The following is a 20,886-nucleotide window of genomic DNA, read 5'->3' as shown; positions in this document are numbered from 1 at the left end:
AGCAGCATTTCTGCACGCCTGTTAATCTAAAAGAGATTGTAGTGCTAGCTTTAACGACTTTCTGTCCTAGAAGTGAGAGAGAGCAAGGGATTCGAGAAGAAAGCATCACCTTAATCAATATAAAGTAATTCTGATACAGAAATTGAACTTTCAGCGCTGCCAACATATCCTGACAGCCAATCTTATAACATCCAGGGAAAGTGGCTTTTCAAGTGAGAGATTATAATTCTGGTAATAAGCAGTAAATACTGGAATTATCCCCTCAAGGTGCTTATTATTATATGCTGCCTGCTTGGTTTTTTATGGCAACATAGCAAATCTGTGTTAATGATATGAGTACAGGATGGATTAATCAAGTCATATTATATTTTAATTGGCTTACATTGACATACAGCCATTACCTTCAGCAGCCTTTTCTAAACCATACACACTGGAGTTCTCTACTGCAGTTTCTTAATTTGCTATAAGCAAATATTTTGACCCTTATGCCAGTGATCCTGCATAAGAATCAACATATTAATTTTAATGAAGTTATTCTAATGAGCCCTCTTAATTATTTTTTAAAAATCAAAAAGTTATTTTAAACAAGATAATTCATAACTGGATTTCAGTTTTAGTAAGACCTTTTCATGATGGGAGCCACAGCAAATAAAATGACCTTTCCTGAAAGCTAATCCTGTGACAAAATCTATCCTCCAATTTCACAAAGATTTTCTTCTCCTGCAAAATAGGCTTCTAATTTTTCAACCTCATTCTAAGGATGCTTAAGAATTTATTTTGATAGAAATTGTGTATTTTTGTTTTTAAATATACTCTAGTATTATAAAGTACTGGATAGAGGATTGGTGGGGGTTTTTTGGTTATGCTTTTCTCCAGTTTTCTGCAGTCACCTTGGCTGCCCAGCTCACTGATCTGAAAAATGTAGGAGAAATTCCTTCATGATTTCCCTTTGGGTGGAACTGAAGCATGGAAGTGTAGGGGAGCTGTAGACCACCAGATAGATAATAACACAGTGAAAGAATTAAGTATGATGGTAGATTGGATGAAGGCCAATAAGCTGAAGCTCAAGGCAGGCAAGACAAGGGTATTATTGGTGGGCGATCCATTTGCCCATCTCAGTAGGGTTCAATCTGTTCTGGAAAAATTTGCACCCTTCTTGAAAAATTGGGCCCATAATTTGAGGATGCTCCTGATCCAATGTTGACAGGGGTGGCACATTGATTTTGGTGGCTTGAAGCATCCTTTATAAGATGCTGTATTACTTCTGGACAAAGATAGTATGGTATCAATTATATATTCTCTGGTAACCTCTTGATTGATTAACTGTGATTTGTGGTATGTGGGACTATCTCTGAAGACAGTTTGGAAATGTCCTGTTAGTCCAAAACAAAGCTGCAAGGTTGTAACTGAGAACAGGCCATATGATCATATCATGCCAGAGTTTCATCAGCTGCACTGATCACCAATACATTTCTGGGCTCAATTTAAGGTTTTGGTATTGATTTTTAAAGCACACAGCAGCTTGGGCCAAAATATCAAGGAGTGCCTCCTCTTTTATGCCCCTGCCCCAGCTCTTCGTTTGTTTAGTGGCCCACTTCCAGGGGTCCCCACCAAGTGAAGTAAGGTAGGAGGCTACAAGAAATAGGACCTTCTTCTCCAGTGTATGTGATCTTGTTTAGAGAGCTGTTCTTGTACCTTTTAAATTCTGTTCATTCCATTAAACCCAGCCAGATCACAGCTCATCCTCAGAAAGTGATGATGCTAGAAATCTCTTCATTCAAGAAAGCACAAGATTTCATTTTTTAATCTAGTATTTTGCTTTACAGGATTGTTTTTCGATGGTAAATGTTTCCTGGTATGGAGGAGCAAGTGTCAGTAGTCAGCACTGGCCTCTGAACAGTGTGAACATCAAGTCCCAACCATTCACTATCAGTAACCTTAGTAAAACCCCAGATGCCTATGGCTCCGTCTTAGAAAGATATTTTTTGGGATCCACTGGTAAGTTTCCTGTTCTCATTTGATTTCCCAAATTGTGGACTCTGTGTGGCATACCACCCACAGCTTTGAAAATACAGATTAAAAAGTGCTGTCGGAGCATTGGGCAAAGTGGACTATCAGCAAATTTTTGGATAACTGATTTGTTGTCCTAATTGACTATCAGAAAGAGGCCTGAAATGCTTGTGAGATCTTCTGGCTCCAGTGCTAAAACAGTTTGGCCAGCATTGGCTACCACTGTTCTCCTTTACTGCTAGGAGGTGATGCTATTGCTGCATTATCTTGGATGGCAAAATGTCTTGTTCTGGGCCTGGATATTATCCCACTTTCCTAAAAGACTAAGAAGAGAAAGGTGGCTAGTTACCTTAAGTATTGACCTCCCCATTACTCGGAATTGAGAATTATTTGTCATATCTTAATAAAACAGTGCAATCATGGTTTCTACTGTCCATTCTACCTGTGCATCAATGCATGAGACTAGGCCAGCTTCCCCAATATGGTGACTTCCAGATGTGTTGAGACAATTCTGAGAATGTCGACGTAACATGCTGTCAGGATACTCTGGGAATTAGCTTCTAAGAGTCAAACTCAATTTGAAGGAGTTCTTAGCTAAGAAACAGCAGGAATCTGCCCAGCTTCTGCTGTCAAAAAGAGAGGGGTTGCTTAGGGTCTAGACCCTCTAAGAGATTGAAGAAGCATGGACTCCAAGACTGTCCTTCTCCAGAGCAACTCTCATGATGTAGAATACCTTATCCCAAGAGATACATCATAGATCTTCCTTACTGGCTTTCCACAGAGCTGTCAAAGTGATAGTGTGTCACCTGGTGTTTGGCAACTCAGTTGTAGTTGTCTGATTGTTGGTGCTGGGTTGTTGTCTTTTTATCCGATGAGCTGTATATATTGTATTTCTAACTTGTAATTCACCCACAGTCTTGGGAACTAGGCAGTACAGTGGTACCTCGGGTTACGAACGCCTCTGCTAACGAACTTTTCGGGTTGCGACCAGCTCCGGCCGCAAAAATTTACCTTGGGTTACAAACCGGATCCGTGGCCATTTTCCGCCGTGACATGTGGTCCGCGGCCATTTTCCGCCTGTTCCACGTGGTCCGCGGCCATTTTTCTGCCCGTGCCACGTGGTCCGCGGCCATTTCCCACCCGTTCCACGTGGTCCGCGGCCGTTTTTCCGCCCGTTCCACGTGGTCCGCGGCCGTTTTTCCGCCCTGCCGTGTGGTCCACAGCCGTTTTTCCGCCCCTGCTGCGTGGTTCGTGGCCGCCGGAATGGATTAACGGTAATTACATTGAACCTTATGGGAAAATTTGCTTCGGGTTGCGATCAAATCGGGTTGCGACCAGAGTCATGGAACGGATTAAGATCGTAACCCGAGGTACCACTGTATATAAATTTGAAGAAATACATGAATGAATGCTCCTGCTTTCGGTCCTTCTGGGTGTATACATCCTCCCAGGCCCTAACACCATTAGGTTGAGAAGACAAAAGATCAAATGGAGTCTTTCTCATTTGCATGTAACACTATATAGAATTGTCTGCATGTTCAGGGAGACTTTAACAAGGTTCCAAACATGTGAAGAGTGGATGCATGGAATGAAATTATGAATTTAAACCCATCTTTCTACCAAAGAATGGCAAAGCAGCATGGTCCAAAACTGAGTGGGGCAGCACTAAGCTGTTTGGATGCAGGCACTTTCCATGTTTAAATATCTTCTTCAGAAGGGTTAGACAGGGATACATTATTGTCTATTTTATCTTCCTTTCCACATGATCAATTTTTACAAGTGGCATAAACAGCATGATAGCATTAAAAAACATTTGCCACACAAATATAGTAAAGCACATTTTTAATGCCCTAAGGGTGAAGTACTGTATCTCTGAGCTTCTGGTAACCTAATGTCTGTGGCCTGTTCCATTTTAGCAGATCAAGGGCATATGCTTCCTCCTGAAAAACAGTTCACCACATTTCAGAACTGAGTATCACACTGTGAACAGGATTTATTGCCAGGATCAACAAGTTTGGAAAGCAGGGAATGCCTCTCCCATATAGTATTTGGTTTGGAGATGCTATGCGTGTCCATGATCAAAAAGAGATCTAATTACATAGAGAATTTCCATCACTGTTTGTAGAATATGGAATTAATTATAGCTATTATACATATTCCATCTGTAAACAACAGAATGTTTATACAATCTTGCAGTTAAGCAACATAAATAATATAATGGAGTCATATGTATAAGGCTTATGTAACTTTATACATATGCACACTCGTACATAAAGATCCAAAGTTTTCTCCACCTCAGATAGTCTTGTATTGTATTAGAACTCCCATTTACAAGGATAGACATGATGGGAGCTGTAATCTAATACATCTGTCGAGCACTAGGCTGGGTTGACAAACTAAGATGCTACCAGAAATAGTGACCTTGAAAATCAACATCTTCAAAGACGGGTGGGGGACAGTTCTTATTTCCCACAATATCAATCAAAATTTATCTCGGCAGATGATAGCACATAGTCAATCTTGGCTAACTATAATGGGAATCTGAAAAAAAATCTAAGAAGAAGGCAATAGCAAAGCACTCTGGAACCTTTATCTTTTACAAAGAAAAAAAAATGGAAGAATATTGAATAATTCATGGAGTAAGTAACACATTTCTGTGTATTATTGAAGGGGTGACCATGATGATAGCTTCAGATACACCAATTTCTCTCTCAGTGGAGAGGAACAAACATTTTTGCCTTGAAAATACCGCTGGCACCGACATGGCTTCCCTGCAGTACACAGTGTGCATAAGTCAAAATATCACATCTGCTCATCAGGAACTGGGAAGCCAACTTCTGAAACAACAACAGCGAAGGTTGCCAGATACTGATATACTTAGGTAAGAATTAAATGAAATGTTCTAGTATTGTCTGACATCTCACCCAAGCAGTTATTTAATGCCAAGACCTGGGGATTCTGGGAGTTGTAGCCCTGACGTATTAGAAGGGCTCCAGACTGGGGAAGGCAGCTTTAGGTACATAAAGAATTCTATGCTTCCAGAGTTACCTTCTACTTAGAGTCAATGAGAAATTATACAAATTACATAGTTATTTAGAAAGCAAAAAATTGGGGGAAAGATTTAACTTTCCCATGCATCCATGTCCTGATTAGACTGGTCTTTCTGTGAGCTACATAAAACCAAAAAGGAAAAGATCCTAAATCAGACCGGGAAATTCACTGTGGCTTCCAAAGAGGCAAGGGCGTGTTTTGCAGCCATTCTGAGTGGGGTAAAAAAACCCAACCCTGTAATGTGAGATCTAAAATAGATTGAACAGTTGAAAAACTAAAAGAAACCATCATGAGAACTCTCTCTCTCAAACCCTGTGCCCATCTGTGTAGCATGGCTCAACCCATCTAACATAATCATCCTACCTACTGTGGCCCTCACCCTCAGAAAACAAGCTATGAAAGATTCCTCACTGAGGCCCAAGGCTTTGTAAGATGTTTCCATCTGCCAGACGCCAATTGAATACAGTTGACAGAGTGTGAAGGGGCCTAACATAACAATTCACTAATTATAAAAGGTTTGAGTCCCATGCTGGATTATTTTTACTCAGTTTGGCCAAATATAAATTTCCCATATCCTTTCTGTACTATGAACCTAAGAAACTTTTGTACACAGTAGTTGAGAAGAAAGAGGTTATCCTCTTTTTAAAAAATATATTCATGGAAATTCTCTAACTCTGCTGGTATAACCCAATTATGTGGAATGTATGGTCTTTTTCTCATCACAAAAAAATCTGTGATCCAGGCAAATAACTCATTATGAAATCAAGCGAGACTCTTCTTTTTAACAGGCTGCCAGTCTGGAGGTATTATGGTGTGGCTGATTCTGTTGCTAAAATGGAGCAAGGATTGAGGTCTTTCTACAATAAGCTCCAAAGGCATAATCTAGGGGAGGGGTTAATTGCTCTCAGTGAAGAGTCTACAGCGCTACTTCGAAATATGGTATGTGCAGTGGTATCAAGTATCATCCACCAGGTTCATTTCTTATCTATTGTTAATTCTAATGTTCTGCATTAAATCATAGTTGGGAACATCATTCTTCAAATGCTTGGCCAACAAATCTTTTTTCAAAGTCTGGGTATTTCCTTGATCATGACATCTTGAATAGCTACTCATTAGCTGTAAATGTTAGGGTTTAAACAACATCTTGCCAAGACTTAGATCAGCTCTGCACTTGTGAAATCCCACAACACCGCCTTTGTTCAGCTGTTGAGCTCATTTTCCAGTACACGTGCTGGTGCTCTGCCGAGCTGGGAGTGGGTTGTTTTTCCCATTAGTGGGAACTCTCACCTTACCCATCCCACAAATACCTGGGCTATTGCCACTTCACACAGATTACACTGTGTAGTAATTACTACTGCTGTCCCTCCCTCCCTCCCTCCCTCCCTCCCTCCCTCCCTCCCTTCCTTCCTTCCTTCCTTCCTTCCTTCCTTCCTTCCTTCCTTCCTTCCTTCCTTCCTTCCTTCCTTTTAATATTGCAAACGTGGGCTGCAAAAATCTAGATAAGATCACAACAGAGAGATACAAAGAACGTTAACTCTTTGCAGTTCATCGTCCAAGTTTTTAATTAGCAAAACAGAGGGAGGGTGTCGCAGTGACGTGGTGCCTTGGCAGCTTTGCAGCCCCCTTTCCCGATTGTGAACTGTCAGATGTTTCCAGTACCAAGGAAACAAATGACAGGCCGCTTGATTGGATGTAATTTTTTCCACTGTTTTATTGGTCAGTTGGAGAGTACATGGTTACCAAATATTAAGTTAGGTGGTCATTTACTATAGTAGGAATGTGCTGCTTCTTTAGGCTTGAAGGCCACACCAGACTCGGAAACGCTGCTTTGTACTCTCCGGGCTACATTTGCAGTACTTCTGATCTACACTGTTGAAACAACTATCTGGACAAGACATGGATACTATTATTAAATGCTCTTATAAAGCTGAAAAGCAGCTTATGAGGCTCCTATTAAAACACTATCTAGGCCCCGATCAGATTTACACACTAACATCCAAGATAGAAACATCCAGTGCTACAGCATTGTTTAAAGTTATGATCTGATCAGTGGAAGCCCATCTAAGCACGCTAAGCTTCTTTATAATATTAAGCTCCCTCAGCCGAAGAGCTGATTCAAGTTTTGCCTACCTCTCTATAATACAATGTCTCTTTTGATGCTGTTTCCTGTGCTTCTCCTTTGATGCTGAAGTACCAGTGAGGAAACAGGGAAAGCTCTCTTGGCTACATAATGTACGTGCTCAGCTGGAGTATCTCTGTAATAAACAGTGGTTTACATAATAATCAATTAGCCTTACTCTCATGTAGTGCAGTTCTTGACCTCTGTGGCAAAGGTCCAGTTTCATTGTGTTTTCTCTTCTCACTCCCCTGCAGGATCGCATCTATTTACCCATGCTAAGAAAAAAAAGGCTGCATGCACTGAGGCTTACCATGAACTACTTTCGTATAAAACCTCTAAAACTTTCCATCACTCTCTCCCCTTATACAAGCATCAACTCACCACTTTTCCAGAGGTCCCTGCAAGAAGGGAAAGAAGAATTTTGGCTGAGCCGCCATTCTGAATCTAGCGACTACTCGGTACAACTTGCTAATGTTGTCTCTTTTACTTGGCCTGTTGCATTTAGTGGTCATTTAGATCTTAGGATTGTTTGCTGCTTGATCTGTTTTAAAGGACAATGAAGGCCAAAATACATATAAAGGAGAGGTGAGCGATTGGGTCACCTGATATGACTGTTTCCTCCTAAAAATCATACCATGCTCCAGCCGATTTGGATGGACCCTCCCCCTGCCCTGATTTGGGTGGCATGGCAGGAGGGAGGCATTTAACCCTTCCTAGCTGCCCTCCTATATCATGACCCCAATTTTTCCAAAGCTGCTGTTATCTGCCTGCCTAGGCGTAGGCACATTATGGCTTAAGCAGGATAGGGTGATATGCAAGAACTCCAATCCAAGTTGTGGGAACTTCTGAATGCTTTTTTAGAATAAGCAAATTATGTCAGAAGGACAGAATCACACTGTAACCTTTAGTTTAGAATGTGTAGCCAATGGAACAAATCAAGCTATGCTTAAACAATGGCTTGCTTCTCTAATGTTATTAGAGAAAAATATGTTCTATCATTTCTGTCATTAACAGCTACTTGAGAAGTATCAATTATACTGTATTATTAAATAACATAATATAGCAGGCTTTCTTTTAAAATTTAAACATAATGGGGCAAAAACATTATTTAGAGTACTTATGCATTAATACAGAAAAGTACCTCTGTTCTGAAAATATGCACTAGTGAGAAAATGTTGGTGCATAAGTATCATTCATTGAGCGTAACCTTGAAATCAAGCCCTTATAGGGATTGCTGGAAGTGAACAGAATTACAGCAAACCAATTAAGTGGGTTCATTAACTCTGAAGAGCACACCAGCCTGTCTCCATGGGATCAGTAGAAGAAAACTGCTCCAGCCTTCTTCCTTTATGTTTTTGCTGAATCAGTTATGTTCATATACTGACATAATACAGTGATTCAGCCATAGGTTTAATTCATGATTGTCCCAGCCAATGGGAGCACCCCTTGTTATGATTTCACATTTTGCTGATTCCCCCTCCCTCTGCATCCCCATTATCACTTCCCAAACTTTCTAGAGGGTTCATTAAACTTCTGGAGGTCTTCTGATAGCAGAGGGGACTGAAAAAGGATTGCTGAAGACTATTTGCTCCCTGTTCTGCTGGCTGAAACGTTCCTCTACAGTAAAGTCATTCCATGGATGGAAGGGGATGTTCCTTCCCACAGGATGTGGACTCTGAATCTAAACCACAATCTATAATTTGATATTCAGTATTGCATAAGAAATTAGGGATGGACAAAGTTCCTTCCCAAAATGGGTCCCCCCAAATGTGTTGGGTGTTTCAGAAATCCCCATTGCCATTCTGGTTGTGAATTTTGGGCATTGCCCATCAATTTCCTATAGGACAATGAAGTTTATTTGAAATTGGAGCAAAGTTGAATTTCCCTTTGCAGCCACTGGATACAGCTATCGAAAAGGTTTCTGGCTGCAAAATTGTTCATGTGCTATAATGTCACCTTCACAGCTTGTAAGAAGCTTTTAAAAGGAGTGGAGGAAAGGTATCTTCTGCAACCAGGTCATCTCATAATAACCACTTCTTTGTTGCTTTTGCAAAACACCAGTCAACATCAGGGAGAACACTAACCATTTACTGTATTTCCTTCTGGGAGTGATCTTTGTTACTCCAGGATCTGTGGTAGGTCAGGGGGTGGGACATTGACTGGGTGATACTGTCCTCCTGATCAACTGGAAAGTGAGCACTGATTGGATTGTAGTGTCCCCAGCATGTTTTCAGCATTCTGAGGTCACCTGAAATGATAACCATTACAGTTATGCTTTAAAGTGGTTTGTGAGAGATTGAGGAATGGAAACTTTGGTGTGGAAATATTTTATCTTATACATACTGCACATAGATATGCACGTTGTGTGTGTGGCCCAGAGCGTTTTAAATTGGAGCAGTAAAAAATGCTGTTAAATAAGTAAATATCTATCATGGCATTTCCTTTCAGCGTAAGCAACTATATAGTGTGCAGAAAAAGAATAAGAAACAGAAAGCCAAAAAAACTATAGGCTGAGATAAGAAAAAGGAAAGGAAACAAAGCTAAAATTATTTACAGCAACACTATTCACTATACCTCTGCATACTTTTTTGTCTTGGCAAACAAGTCTTCCTTCTACCATCTTCATGTACCTTTCATCTATTGTCTTTTCTTTGTTAAGTTTCTCATCTCCGTTCACCCAGTTGGCCTACCTGCAGATCATACATAAATTCTATAACTCTAATATTATAAAGAAGGCTGGGCTCCTTGTTCATCCAATCTAGCAGATGAATTGAATGCTGTTTGCTAATCTATTTACAGGGATTAGTTTGTGCTTCTGCTGCAGCTTTCTCATGTCCACCTTCCTGTTACAGGTGCCACTCCTCACCAAATGGAAAGGGCAGTTTTCAGCCTGTCTGAATATAACCAGTCAGACTGCAGTGCTCTGGTACTTGAGCCAGGTGAATCTCCTGAAGCAACAACTGGGAGCAAAGTATGTGGTTTTCGAAGGTGGTGAAGGCAACATGTTTATGGAACAAGCCATCCCACCTCCTGTGGATCTCAGAGGGGATAAATACATCCAAATTTTTGCCTTGATGGCAGCAATGCTGGGAAATTCATCAATAATTACTGGTGGTACAAGGTTGGTTTCAGGAAAAATTACCACACTATGCATTGTTCTAAGGCAGGCCTGTCTTCCAATCTTTGCTACTTCCCTGCCTTTGTAAAAGAAACTGAAAGTTCTTGCAGTTGGACAATACTTGTTAATACGTTTTTGGTTATATCTTTGGTTATATCTTCAGAGTGCTCTGCAATCACCCCACCCCCACCCCCAAGCTGGTGCTTTCCAAATATGTTGTCTGTCTCAGAACCATGGGAATTGACCTCTAACACATACAGCACAGAGAGCACTAATTTGGGGAACATGGCTGCCCTCATCGATGGTCACAAAAACTCTTACTCTTCTTCTTCTTCTTCTTCTTCTTCTTCTTCTTCTTCTTCTTCTTCTTCTTCTTCTTCTTCTTCTTCTTCTTCTCCTCCTCCTCCTCCTCCTCCTCCTCCTCCTCCTCCTCCTCCTCCTCCTCCTCCTCCTCCTCCTCCTCCTCCTCCTCCTCCTCCTCCTCCTCCTTCTTTCTTCTGCAGGAGAAAACTCCTTTCAGGTACAACACAGGTTTAAGGATACTGGGCTAGTTTACTTTTTAGACAAAAAAATTATGGAAAGTGCTGACTAGTCCTGAAGTTCTCCAGCTTCTTCTTATAGCAGTGTTTTTCCCCAATCAGTTGCAAGTGGAAGCACTTATCATGCACACTTACTATAAGGCTATTTTCCCATTAATTTTCTGCAGTGAAAGGGCAGTATATCATGGATTAAAGGTCTTTCCACCATTTTGGAAATGAGGAATTCCATCTTATCTCCCAAAACATACACAGTGATGCAGGACCTCTGGGGCCAAATTCCAGGGCTCCCAATCTAGGGAGCACATGAAAGGGTGCCAAGAGAATGGTAAATACTGGAGCAGTAAATGATGGGATTCATGGTTCACTTCCTATGTCAAAGGCACTGAGATGGGGAAAGCCCATTCCTTTGGAGCACACAAGCCCAGGCTGGTGAAAGTGCATGTAGGGATTAAACTGGGTTCATCAATTAGGTTGTGATGGCTTTCACAAGGTATCGCTTTCTCTGATAACCTGCAGCTGGAAAAAAGAAGGATTCTGTACTCCATATTGCAAGTATAGGAACTCATTTGCCAACCCCCCTCCATTGTGGACCCACTTTCTGAGTCACTCTTTCTGAATCTGTGAAGTGTGACTTAAACATCCATAAATTCTGCTACTATTGAAATAACAATTGATTCCATCTGAAGATGAGTTCCATTTCAGCTGGAAAATGCAGAGGCCTTTTTGTTTTCTTAGAAGCAAGGTAGACATGCCCATGGGACTCAAGGTTATCACCCTTCCTAATATTCCTGATTTATTTTCTTGGGGCACTTCCACATAGCCACATTTTCCCTTCTCAGACCCCTCACAGACTAACTGTCACAGCCATCCTCACTACCCCTGTTCTCAAGCCAATAAGGATTCTTTCAAGCTGGCCAATAGGGGAAGGCAAAGTTAGCAGCCAAAATCCCCCACTTGATCATCATTCCCACTTCAGAATGAGTAAATAAAGTATTGGCCACTTTTGGGAAAGGAGCTATAGCATCATTTGGTACGTCTGCTCATTTTAAGCAGAAAATTGAAAGGATGCCAGTGTGTCATAGCACTTAGTCTCAGTGGCAAGGAGGGAGAATGGAGGATCCAGGAGGCAGTACAAGTGCCTGTCAATGGAAAACTCCATGGAGATCTAGCATCACATGCCAGGAACTAGAAGATTCCAGCAGGTTGCTTTGATCACAATCTCAGCAAGGCCCCTTCCTCAGTTTTCCTACCCTCCTCTGCCTGAGAAAGTCTTTACACCCACAAATCCAGCTCCTCTTGGTCTAGGAAAGCTCTTCCACCATAATTGCTGGGCATCCCAAAATCCTGCTTGAACATCTCTCTCTTTTTTTTTTTTGAGTTTTTTTGATCGAAACTTTTATTAAGATAGATAAAAAGTACAATTAAACTACAAATCAGAAAGTATAGAAGAGAGAGAAGATAGAACTCAAAGAAAAAGACAAAAACTAAAAGAGTGAGATCAAGTAGAAAGATGAAACAAAAAGTGACTTCCGATTATCTCCAATACAGATATAAGTATAAATTTTTAAAAAGTTAATCTCTTACCACTATTTAATCCTAATTCACATTATTTCTATCAATACAACCCATCTACTGCTTGAACATCTCTCAAACATCTCCTAACTCCATGCATTTGCAAGCAGTCCTCCTTCCATATTTGGACATCTCTCCCCCCCATCCCCCACCAACACACATAAACAGCTATTTTCATCCCATTTTTTCATTGTTTTCTCTGATAGCAGGAGTTTTCTACACATGCAAGTCAATGACCCCATCACTGATTCTAACCATCTTGGCAGTTAGAACTATCAGTTCACTGGAATGAATCTGAGCATAGAAATGCCAGTTAGTGTTTTTGAGCAGGCCTTAGACTGAACTTTTTGAATGGATGCTTTCCATTCTTTTTCAGTAATGAAATCCTTGTTTGAGTCTTTAATCCCCCAACTGCCTTAAAAGAGCTTCAGATGAGTCAGAATTGCATGTCTGAATTGCACATCTGAAAATGCATATTTCCTGGGCCTCCTTTGACCAAAGTTTTCTAGAGGGATTGTAGAGAGGAAACTTCACCTAGCCATACCCCTCCTCTGTTTGTTGTAGGGGTTGATCACCAAAGTCATGTGTGCATAGTAATCCATTCTGGCCTATCCTTTCTGTTTAGCAAGTTAAGAGCAATACGTCAAAAGCACAGCCTGCTTCCATGTTCAAGGTCTATATGGAACTGAACATTTTGTAATTTTGATGCAACATTTGATATTTCCCATGAGTACTTATCATGCATTTCAGTAATTCTATGTTTACTGTTGTGTGAAACAAGCACCACAAATCTCTCTGGGTTAGTCAGAAGTAAAGTTTATTGGAACCGTTCGCAAAGGCTGGTGGGCTTCGTTGCAAATAAGAAGCCACCCCCACATACACACTCCGGCCTAATTATATACATTCCCGATCGCAAGTCCTTCCCCTTTTCCCCATTGGCTAAGGTACTCTGGGTGTACAGTCTTTCTGGCCACTCTAGGATTTCTCCCTGGTCCCTCCCACCTCATCTATGGTAATTGCTCAAGGTTTCAGCTAATTGCATTATACTGATAAAGATTGCTCCAAATTAATTTGCATTTACATTGTCCCACACAAGGAGACAACTTCCTCTCCATCTGCCACTATTTGATAACCATAACACTTAACACTACTTCCTTACCTCTCGCACAGCTGCACTCTTAGCATGCTCAAGCTACTATTTCTTTGTCAATAATAACATATTTTATCCATCTCTCACACTGTTTGTTTATTTGTATTGCTTGTAGATCCAGCCACCTGCCACTCTTTCTCCAAATGAATCCACGCCAATCCGACTGGAGCTACACTGGTTTGAAAGGGATTATTCCATCTGTGCTTCATTACAGTCTTCTTGGTTATAATTTTTTCATTCCAGATGCAATAGGTAACATTATTGTATTGACTGATTTGTTAAAAGTTCAATTCCCTTTTCTGTGTAAGATTGGGGGGGGGGGGCTTTCTAAAACTCCAGCAAGTCACTGCTAGTCAGTTTGTAGACCTAGATGGATCACTGGTCTGACAATAAAAGGCAGCTTTTAAGGTTCCTTCTGGGAGATAAATGTACACAATCTGCTTGTCTCATCAGTAATGCTGATTAAAACCATACCACAAACAGCTTATAAGACATCAATGTCCAAATTTGCTGCCACACTGGAGTTATTTGATTTCTGTTAACAGGAATTAGCCAGGATACAAATAAAAACAATTGAAGGATATAAATAGAAATTCCATATGCATTTAACTGGCCACTCTTTAGAATATAAACAAATGATATCCTGGCTTCATTCACCTAACTGACAAAAAGTACAGGGCTTTTTGGTTTGTAGCTAATTCATAGCATGGATTAGATCTACTCCAGAGCTCCAAGGTAGAGTATGTTTTCTATGAAATCTTCCCAGGTTTAATGTCTTCAGACTCCAAGTAGAGCTAAAATTGCTTTGACCTGAAAGCCGAAGAGTTAAAGCCAGTCCCGATAATAATGTGTTACCTTGACAAATGACCTGATCAGATTAAAAGACAGTTTCTTTTGATAAGATCTGAAACTGCACTTCAGATTTCTGATTATGAATGAAAACTCCCAGATGCTTTTGGGTGTTCCTCATTAGCCATCAGTTTGCATCACTTAGTTCAAGTTATGCCAAGAGGCTTTCTGGACAACTGCAGAATCTCGAATAAAGCAATTGGGCATCTCCAGAATGTCAGACTTTGTTTGAAGAAATCAACCTCTTATCTTCTGTACTTGTGGAGGACAAGAAACATGGTATCTGTCCAATTCCACTGATAGGTCATCAACTTCATCTTTTTTATTCCACTCACTTTCTTTTTATGGCTTCAGGCAGCTTTCAACATTTAGTCTTAAATTAAAATAATAGTCTTAAATTAAAATAATTGAATGCAGCAGCATAAAGACAACCCTTTAAAAGCCTGGGCAAAGAGATTTAAGTCTTTTCCTAGACTGAAAGAAGAAGGCGACCAGCCTCAGGGCCAAGGGGGAACCTGTTGCTGAAAAGGCAGAGCTAGCCGTTAATGTCAAATGTATCCATGACATGCCTGGGAAAAGGCATTCTGCTGAAGATGGAATTGAATGGGGCAGACTCTGTGCAAATAATTCTGTTGCAAGAAATTTGGCCCTCAGCCATATAACGTACTTTCATTTTAATACGCTTCCATAAGCATACAGGTTTAGCTAAAAGCCTGAGATGATTTAGGATTAGTTAAAATAAAAAATAATAATTTCTGTAATGTCAAGGTTCTCTCTGGATATTGGAGTTGACTATTTTAAACTCTGTTCCCATAATCTCCAACAATAAGACCCACAACAGTTTTCCTTACAAGTTTTTTTTTTTTTTTACCACTTATTTAACAAATGTATTGGCACTTTTGATTTCTGGCACTTTGTTGTTTATATAGGATTAAGTCAAACTCCCAAAATGTCAGTGAGATACTGAAGAGTCTTCATTTAATTCAATATTCTTTCATTCCAAAGGAATTTAATGGGTATTTTGAGAATGCAGTGATAAAACACATATAACATAAGTTCCTTAATTTAAAATATGATTGGAACAACTAGATGCTGTATTCAAATTCATGAATAATTTTAAAAATCTCTCATTATCTCTTATAATCTATTTATAAAAGAACAAAACCTTAGGGCTCATTGGATGCTTTCATTGCAAAATACAAATCTGAGATACAATCCAGCCAAGCTTGAATCATTAAATGAACAGGAAATAGTTAGGAAGATTTTAACCTGAAAGTGCCAACGAGAGTACTTACTGTATATCTGGTGATATAGAAATCAGACAAATGAGTTCAAGAGAGCTTATTCCCAAATAAATATACATGGGGCATTGTGTGTGTGTGTGTGGGTTGGGTGTGTATGTATAAAACTCTCACGAAAATAAATAAGATTAAATCTACAAATTTTGGTTGGATCGTACCCCTGGATTTTTTAAAAAAAATGTTATATTGAGATATATGGAATTCTTCCAAAAGATATACCTCTTATTCTTATGCAACATCAGTTAGGGGACAATCAGGATTTGGCGTCCCTAATTTGTAACCTGCATGTCCAAAGGCTACTTCCTAGATAACATGATTGTGCTATATCGGCGGGCACTCCCAAATCCCACTTTTTAAGATTAATAACATCAGAAGCTATTTTTAGATTTGCTCCTGAACTGTGTTCCTGGCTGCCACATAGGCACTTCCACATGGATGTTTCTAGGACTAAAAGTCAAGACAGTGCTTGTCATGTTGTGCTAAGCATTGCCTTTTTAAACCAAGCTTCATTGAATAAAACAGAAAAACTAGGTTGACATACTATGTTATGCCTTAAGCCATAGTTTGCAACCCAGAGGAAGTAAGTTTGCACATCATACTAAGGACATATCCACTTTGCCAGATTGCCCTGACATGAATATGGGCCACCAATCATTTCTGGAGGGCAGGAAAAGATGTGGTTGTCTTCCAGTGGTTCTCGGCCACTGTGAAGGCTCATGTTTTCATTCATATTTTCCTGCTCTCAATAGAAAGCAGCGCTTTCTAGCTTGTGCCAGCTCAAATGTTTCTGTCCTGTTTGCTTGATACCCTTTGCTTTCTTTTAGGCTAATCCCAGAATATGTGTAATGTATTGCTTTGATACATGCTATAACTTATTTGCAGATATTCAATTTTGTATAGCAAAGTAATTTCCTTGTATTATATTGTAAGTAATGTACAAAGTGGCCTCAATTTTCATAATATAACAACCCATCATCTTGGTACACAGAGACATGGGGTTGATCAAGAGTCAGGCACTGTTAGAACAGACCCTCAATGGTATTTTATTGTTAGTAGCTTAGGTGAAAATGACAACTGTTGAGTTGGATTGATCTTTAAGAGACCGAGATGCAATAAAAACATGTTAATAGGAATATAATGTTTAGCAAAAAAGAAATAAAATGCCCAGAAGTATGAAACACTTAATGGTCAGTCATATATTTCAACTCCTATGGCTTTGCCTTGTTTTTCTGATTACTGTTGTTATATAAGAGCAATGCTGCCTGAAAAATGAATGTGAAGCATGTGTTTGACAGAAGATGATGAAAGAATTTCCTTCTTTTAGCAGGAAATTATCTGGGTCATTTCTCTGAAATTCATTTATTTATATTAGCGCTGTACTGTTCCAGCTGGAAACGTGTATCGGTTTAATTTTTCATAGCTTAAACCAACCAGGTCAGTGATATTGCTTTGCCTCAGGAGTCAGATAGTCAGAAATGTTACTTTCCAGTATAATCACTATACAGTTTTCTGACATGCTTCAGAACATTTGCGCTTATCAGATTTAATCAGTGGCAAAATGTACGTAGGGTCAGGCCTTTCTTGGTTTAGTTCCTGTATTATTTGTGGACTTCACTTGTTTCTTTTGGAATCATGCTGATTTTAACAGCCTTTCTGCTTCCCCCCCCCCCGCCCCCTTGCCCTGCTTTCTGCATTAGCAGATGCCGGACTGGCACTATAAAAGTAGAGAAACTCCACACTGGGCAGACCTGGGAGATGATGCTGGTTGTGCCATGTTTTAATAGTGCCCTGGCTATCAAGAGGATGGAGAAGTGATGTTACAGTGACTTGAACTGTATTATTGACTCAGTGTGGAAGTTCCTCATTTACTGAATCCAAAATTAAAGCTGAATATTAAATATTTACCTTACATTTCATATAACCCACTAATTTAGTTTTCTGTATGTTTTATAAAGGTGGAACACTTTCAGGTGAATTTCTAACCAATGAAGAGCTGTATATTAGATGGCTCCAAATTGTCACCTTCCTTCCAGTCATGTCTTTCAGGACACCACCGTGGGTCTGCTGTGATGACTGGGTAGGTATACCAGTGGTTTACTTTGGTTTTCTAATGGTATCAAAATCAAAGAAATCTTTTTCCAGACTGATCGTTTGCTACCATTCAGGTTTCTCTGAAAAAGATGTTGTCCTTTTCACTTGTTAACAGCTTGAGACATAATACAGATAGATAGCATTTTGCCATTCAATATTTCTATTCTCTATGTGGATTACAAATTATTTCAAAACAATTAGAACAAATGTATCTTGACGTTTTTGAACTTTGGTGTTGGAGAAGACTTCTGAGAATACCATGGACAGCCAAGAAAACAAACTAATGTTCATCCAACAAATCAACCCTGAGTTCTCACTCGAGGCACAAATAACTAAGCTCAAATTATCCCGGGCACATTATGCAAAGCCCTAGGTCTCTGAAGAAGACTTTAATGTTAGGAAAGGTGGAAGGAAGGGGGAGGAGAGGAAAAGCAGAAGCAAGGTGAATGGACTCAATTATAGTAATGATAAGCGCGTCATTGGAAGAGCTGAAGAACCAGGGTAGGGAGAGATCATCACGGAGAAAATCTATCTATGTGGTCCCTAAGAGTTGACAATGACTTGATGGCATGTAATCAATCAATCAATCTCCCAAAAATTTTTTACAAAATTATTGAAGCTTCTCATTGATTAGTCTCTGTCACACACACTGTCTGTCACTTACTGTTTTCAACTCTCCAATATTTCCTTTGGGAGGATTAATAATCTCCAAGCTTATGATGGATACAACAGAATTCCTTGAATGTCCTCCCAAGCAATCTATTTAATTTTCCTCTTTACTTCTATCTTCCTTTTTACAACATCAGCAAGTTCATTCTATTCTCTTGTGAGGCTGAGTGTTCATGCCTCTATGCTTTTCATTGCCCTCAAATTCTAGTACATATTCTTGTGATCCTTTCTTTCTTAACATTGCAAACCTTTGCTTTTTCATTTTCTCATTTATTAAGACTCTGATCTATGTTCTTAACCTTTCCTCCCTCATCAATCATAAGAATATTTTTACTGTGCTTCCAATCTTTCATTTTAAGCCTCTTGCATTAGTACTAAATTCAAGTAAAACCTTGTTTGTGATCTCCACAGCACCATTCATGGGCTTCTTCTTCTTTTTCTTAGCCAATTCAAACTTATTCCTCTTACTTCTTCTCTTCTTCCTGCTTTGCCTTCTTCCTCTTTGTCCCTCTACCCACCCACCCACCCACCCCCCAGTTCCCTTTGTATTATTTCTTCTTCTCTTCAGTTCTGCTATTCCTAGCCTTCTCCTCACGCCTTTCCACATGACTGCCAACTTTGCAATCCAAACCATTAGCAGCAATTTTGTGTAGCACTTGGCAAATGCCCTCACTTCCCTCTCCTTGCCTTGGCCAGGACTCCCTCCAACTGGCCAGGAAGGGGCACTAAAAAGGCAGCTAACTGGCACCTTGCCCTGTTCTTGTTTTTTTCCTCACTGTGGCTCTTTTCAAGGCAAGAAAAAACAAGCTTAAAAGACCTCAACTGGCCATTGTGTAGCAATGCAATTATGAAGAAGAAGGGAGGGCAGTGAGATATGGTGGCAGAGAGACAGGAGCCAAGCAAGGTAAGAATGGCCACCGATGGGAAATCTCCTGCCCCACTCCTCTACCGGAAATGCTGTAAAGCCATCTTTGCCATCAAATTGGCCCAGCTTTCCAGAAGCCCTACAGCATTGTTGGGGATGCAGGGGGTGCTGTTGGATTCCTATCAGGAGTACAGCCTCAGCATATGGGCTTCAGTCCACTTAGTCCTTTAGCACTTTCTTGTCTTAATCTGCTTTGCCTTGCTACCTCCCACACTTGGAATTCTCCCCCACTGCAATTATTTCTCTCCTTGCTCCTTTTAAAAAGCTTTTGGAAGCCCTCTCCTTCTCCTTCTCCTTCTCCTTCTCCTTCTCCTTCTCCTTCTCCTTCTCCTTCTCCTTTTCTGTTGGCTTTAACTCCTTTTCAGAACTCTAGGCTTTGACCAGTTGCCTTTCTATCCTTTTCTTCTTTTGTAGTGTCTCATTAGATTGTATTCCAGAAGGCATGTGCAATTGCTGCTGCCACCGCTAATGATGATAAAGCCTAACCATGTTCAGTTCAGGGAGGAAATTTCCATCAGTGATTAATGATGATGAGAAGCTGAATAAACTGATGTTGGAATACCAAGAAGTTCATATTTTCTGGCCAATTCTGTATCTACTAGGTAATCTGTTTGCAAATAATGTCTGTTGTGTCTACTACTCATTATCAAGATTTTATGTATTCTCTTTTCTCATTCTCAGAATACAAATCAAGCTAAAACAACTTTTTTTTGTTACTATTTAATTTTTTAAAGAAAACCTGCTGCCCTTCCTTTCTTTCAGGTGTTGAACCTCACTAGGCACTATATTCAGAGACACCAGCATTTTGTTGTGCCACTCATTGAGAAATACAGCCAGGAGTGGGTCTCTAGAGGGGATCCAATTTTTCGACCCACCTGGTGGCTCAGCCCCACGGAGCCAGCTGCCTTTACCATTGATGATCAGTTTCTCATAGGAGAGGAGGTAAGAGCTGAATTCTTCTCTAGCATGTTTTAGGTCAGCTCCGCAGGGCTGACTGACAATGTCTTTTGCACATGTATTAGAATACTGAAAATGTCAGCTCCTAAGGCTTCTGGAAATCTCTGTCCAATTAAGAAGAAAACACTGAGTGATTGCAGTAAAACTTCTGAAAATACTGTAAAAAAACTATAGTACAACAAGTCAGCAAAAAGTATTTATTAAGTCAGTCTTCCCCAACCTGATAGTCACTCCCATCAGAATTTCCAGCTAGCATTAATGACAACCATCAAATAACACTGACACATTTGGAGGGCACTTGGTTGAAGAAAAATGCAAAGACTTCTGCAATGATAGTTCTCTTTCATCAGCCTTGGGAATTAAACTACTAGAATGTCAATCAGTCAGTGGAAGTGAACCAGTGTGCATTACACGCTTGGGGCTATTTGTTAAAGAAGAAAGGGAGGAAAGAAGGAAGGACAATTAGGATTATTTTTTAAAGGCCTTTTGAAAAGCTGTCACAGTCAGAAGTGTGCCCTGTTTAGAACATTGGTCA

General features: G+C 40.1%; 1 protein-coding gene across 1 annotated transcript in view; it reads left to right on the top strand.

The window, feature by feature from the left end:
• LOC103059322 (SITS-binding protein-like) overlaps window positions 1-20,886 on the top strand; it is a 37,362-nt gene that overhangs the window by 5,770 nt on the left and 10,706 nt on the right. The window contains exons 2-9 of the mRNA XM_007427299.3: window positions 1,827-1,998; window positions 4,681-4,891; window positions 5,850-6,000; window positions 7,435-7,638; window positions 10,033-10,301; window positions 13,675-13,811; window positions 17,665-17,786; window positions 20,157-20,336. Coding sequence (XP_007427361.1) covers window positions 1,827-1,998; window positions 4,681-4,891; window positions 5,850-6,000; window positions 7,435-7,638; window positions 10,033-10,301; window positions 13,675-13,811; window positions 17,665-17,786; window positions 20,157-20,336 — 1,446 coding nt within the window. The remainder of the gene's footprint in view (window positions 1-1,826; window positions 1,999-4,680; window positions 4,892-5,849; window positions 6,001-7,434; window positions 7,639-10,032; window positions 10,302-13,674; window positions 13,812-17,664; window positions 17,787-20,156; window positions 20,337-20,886) is intronic.

The sequence above is a fragment of the Python bivittatus genome, unplaced genomic scaffold, assembly GCF_059951505.1.
Source record: "Python bivittatus isolate LINGU-HERP-01145 unplaced genomic scaffold, Pbiv_v1 ctg000480_np1212, whole genome shotgun sequence".
NCBI classification, from domain to species: Eukaryota; Metazoa; Chordata; class Lepidosauria; order Squamata; family Pythonidae; genus Python; species Python bivittatus.
This window is presented reverse-complemented; position numbering and strand designations above follow the sequence as displayed.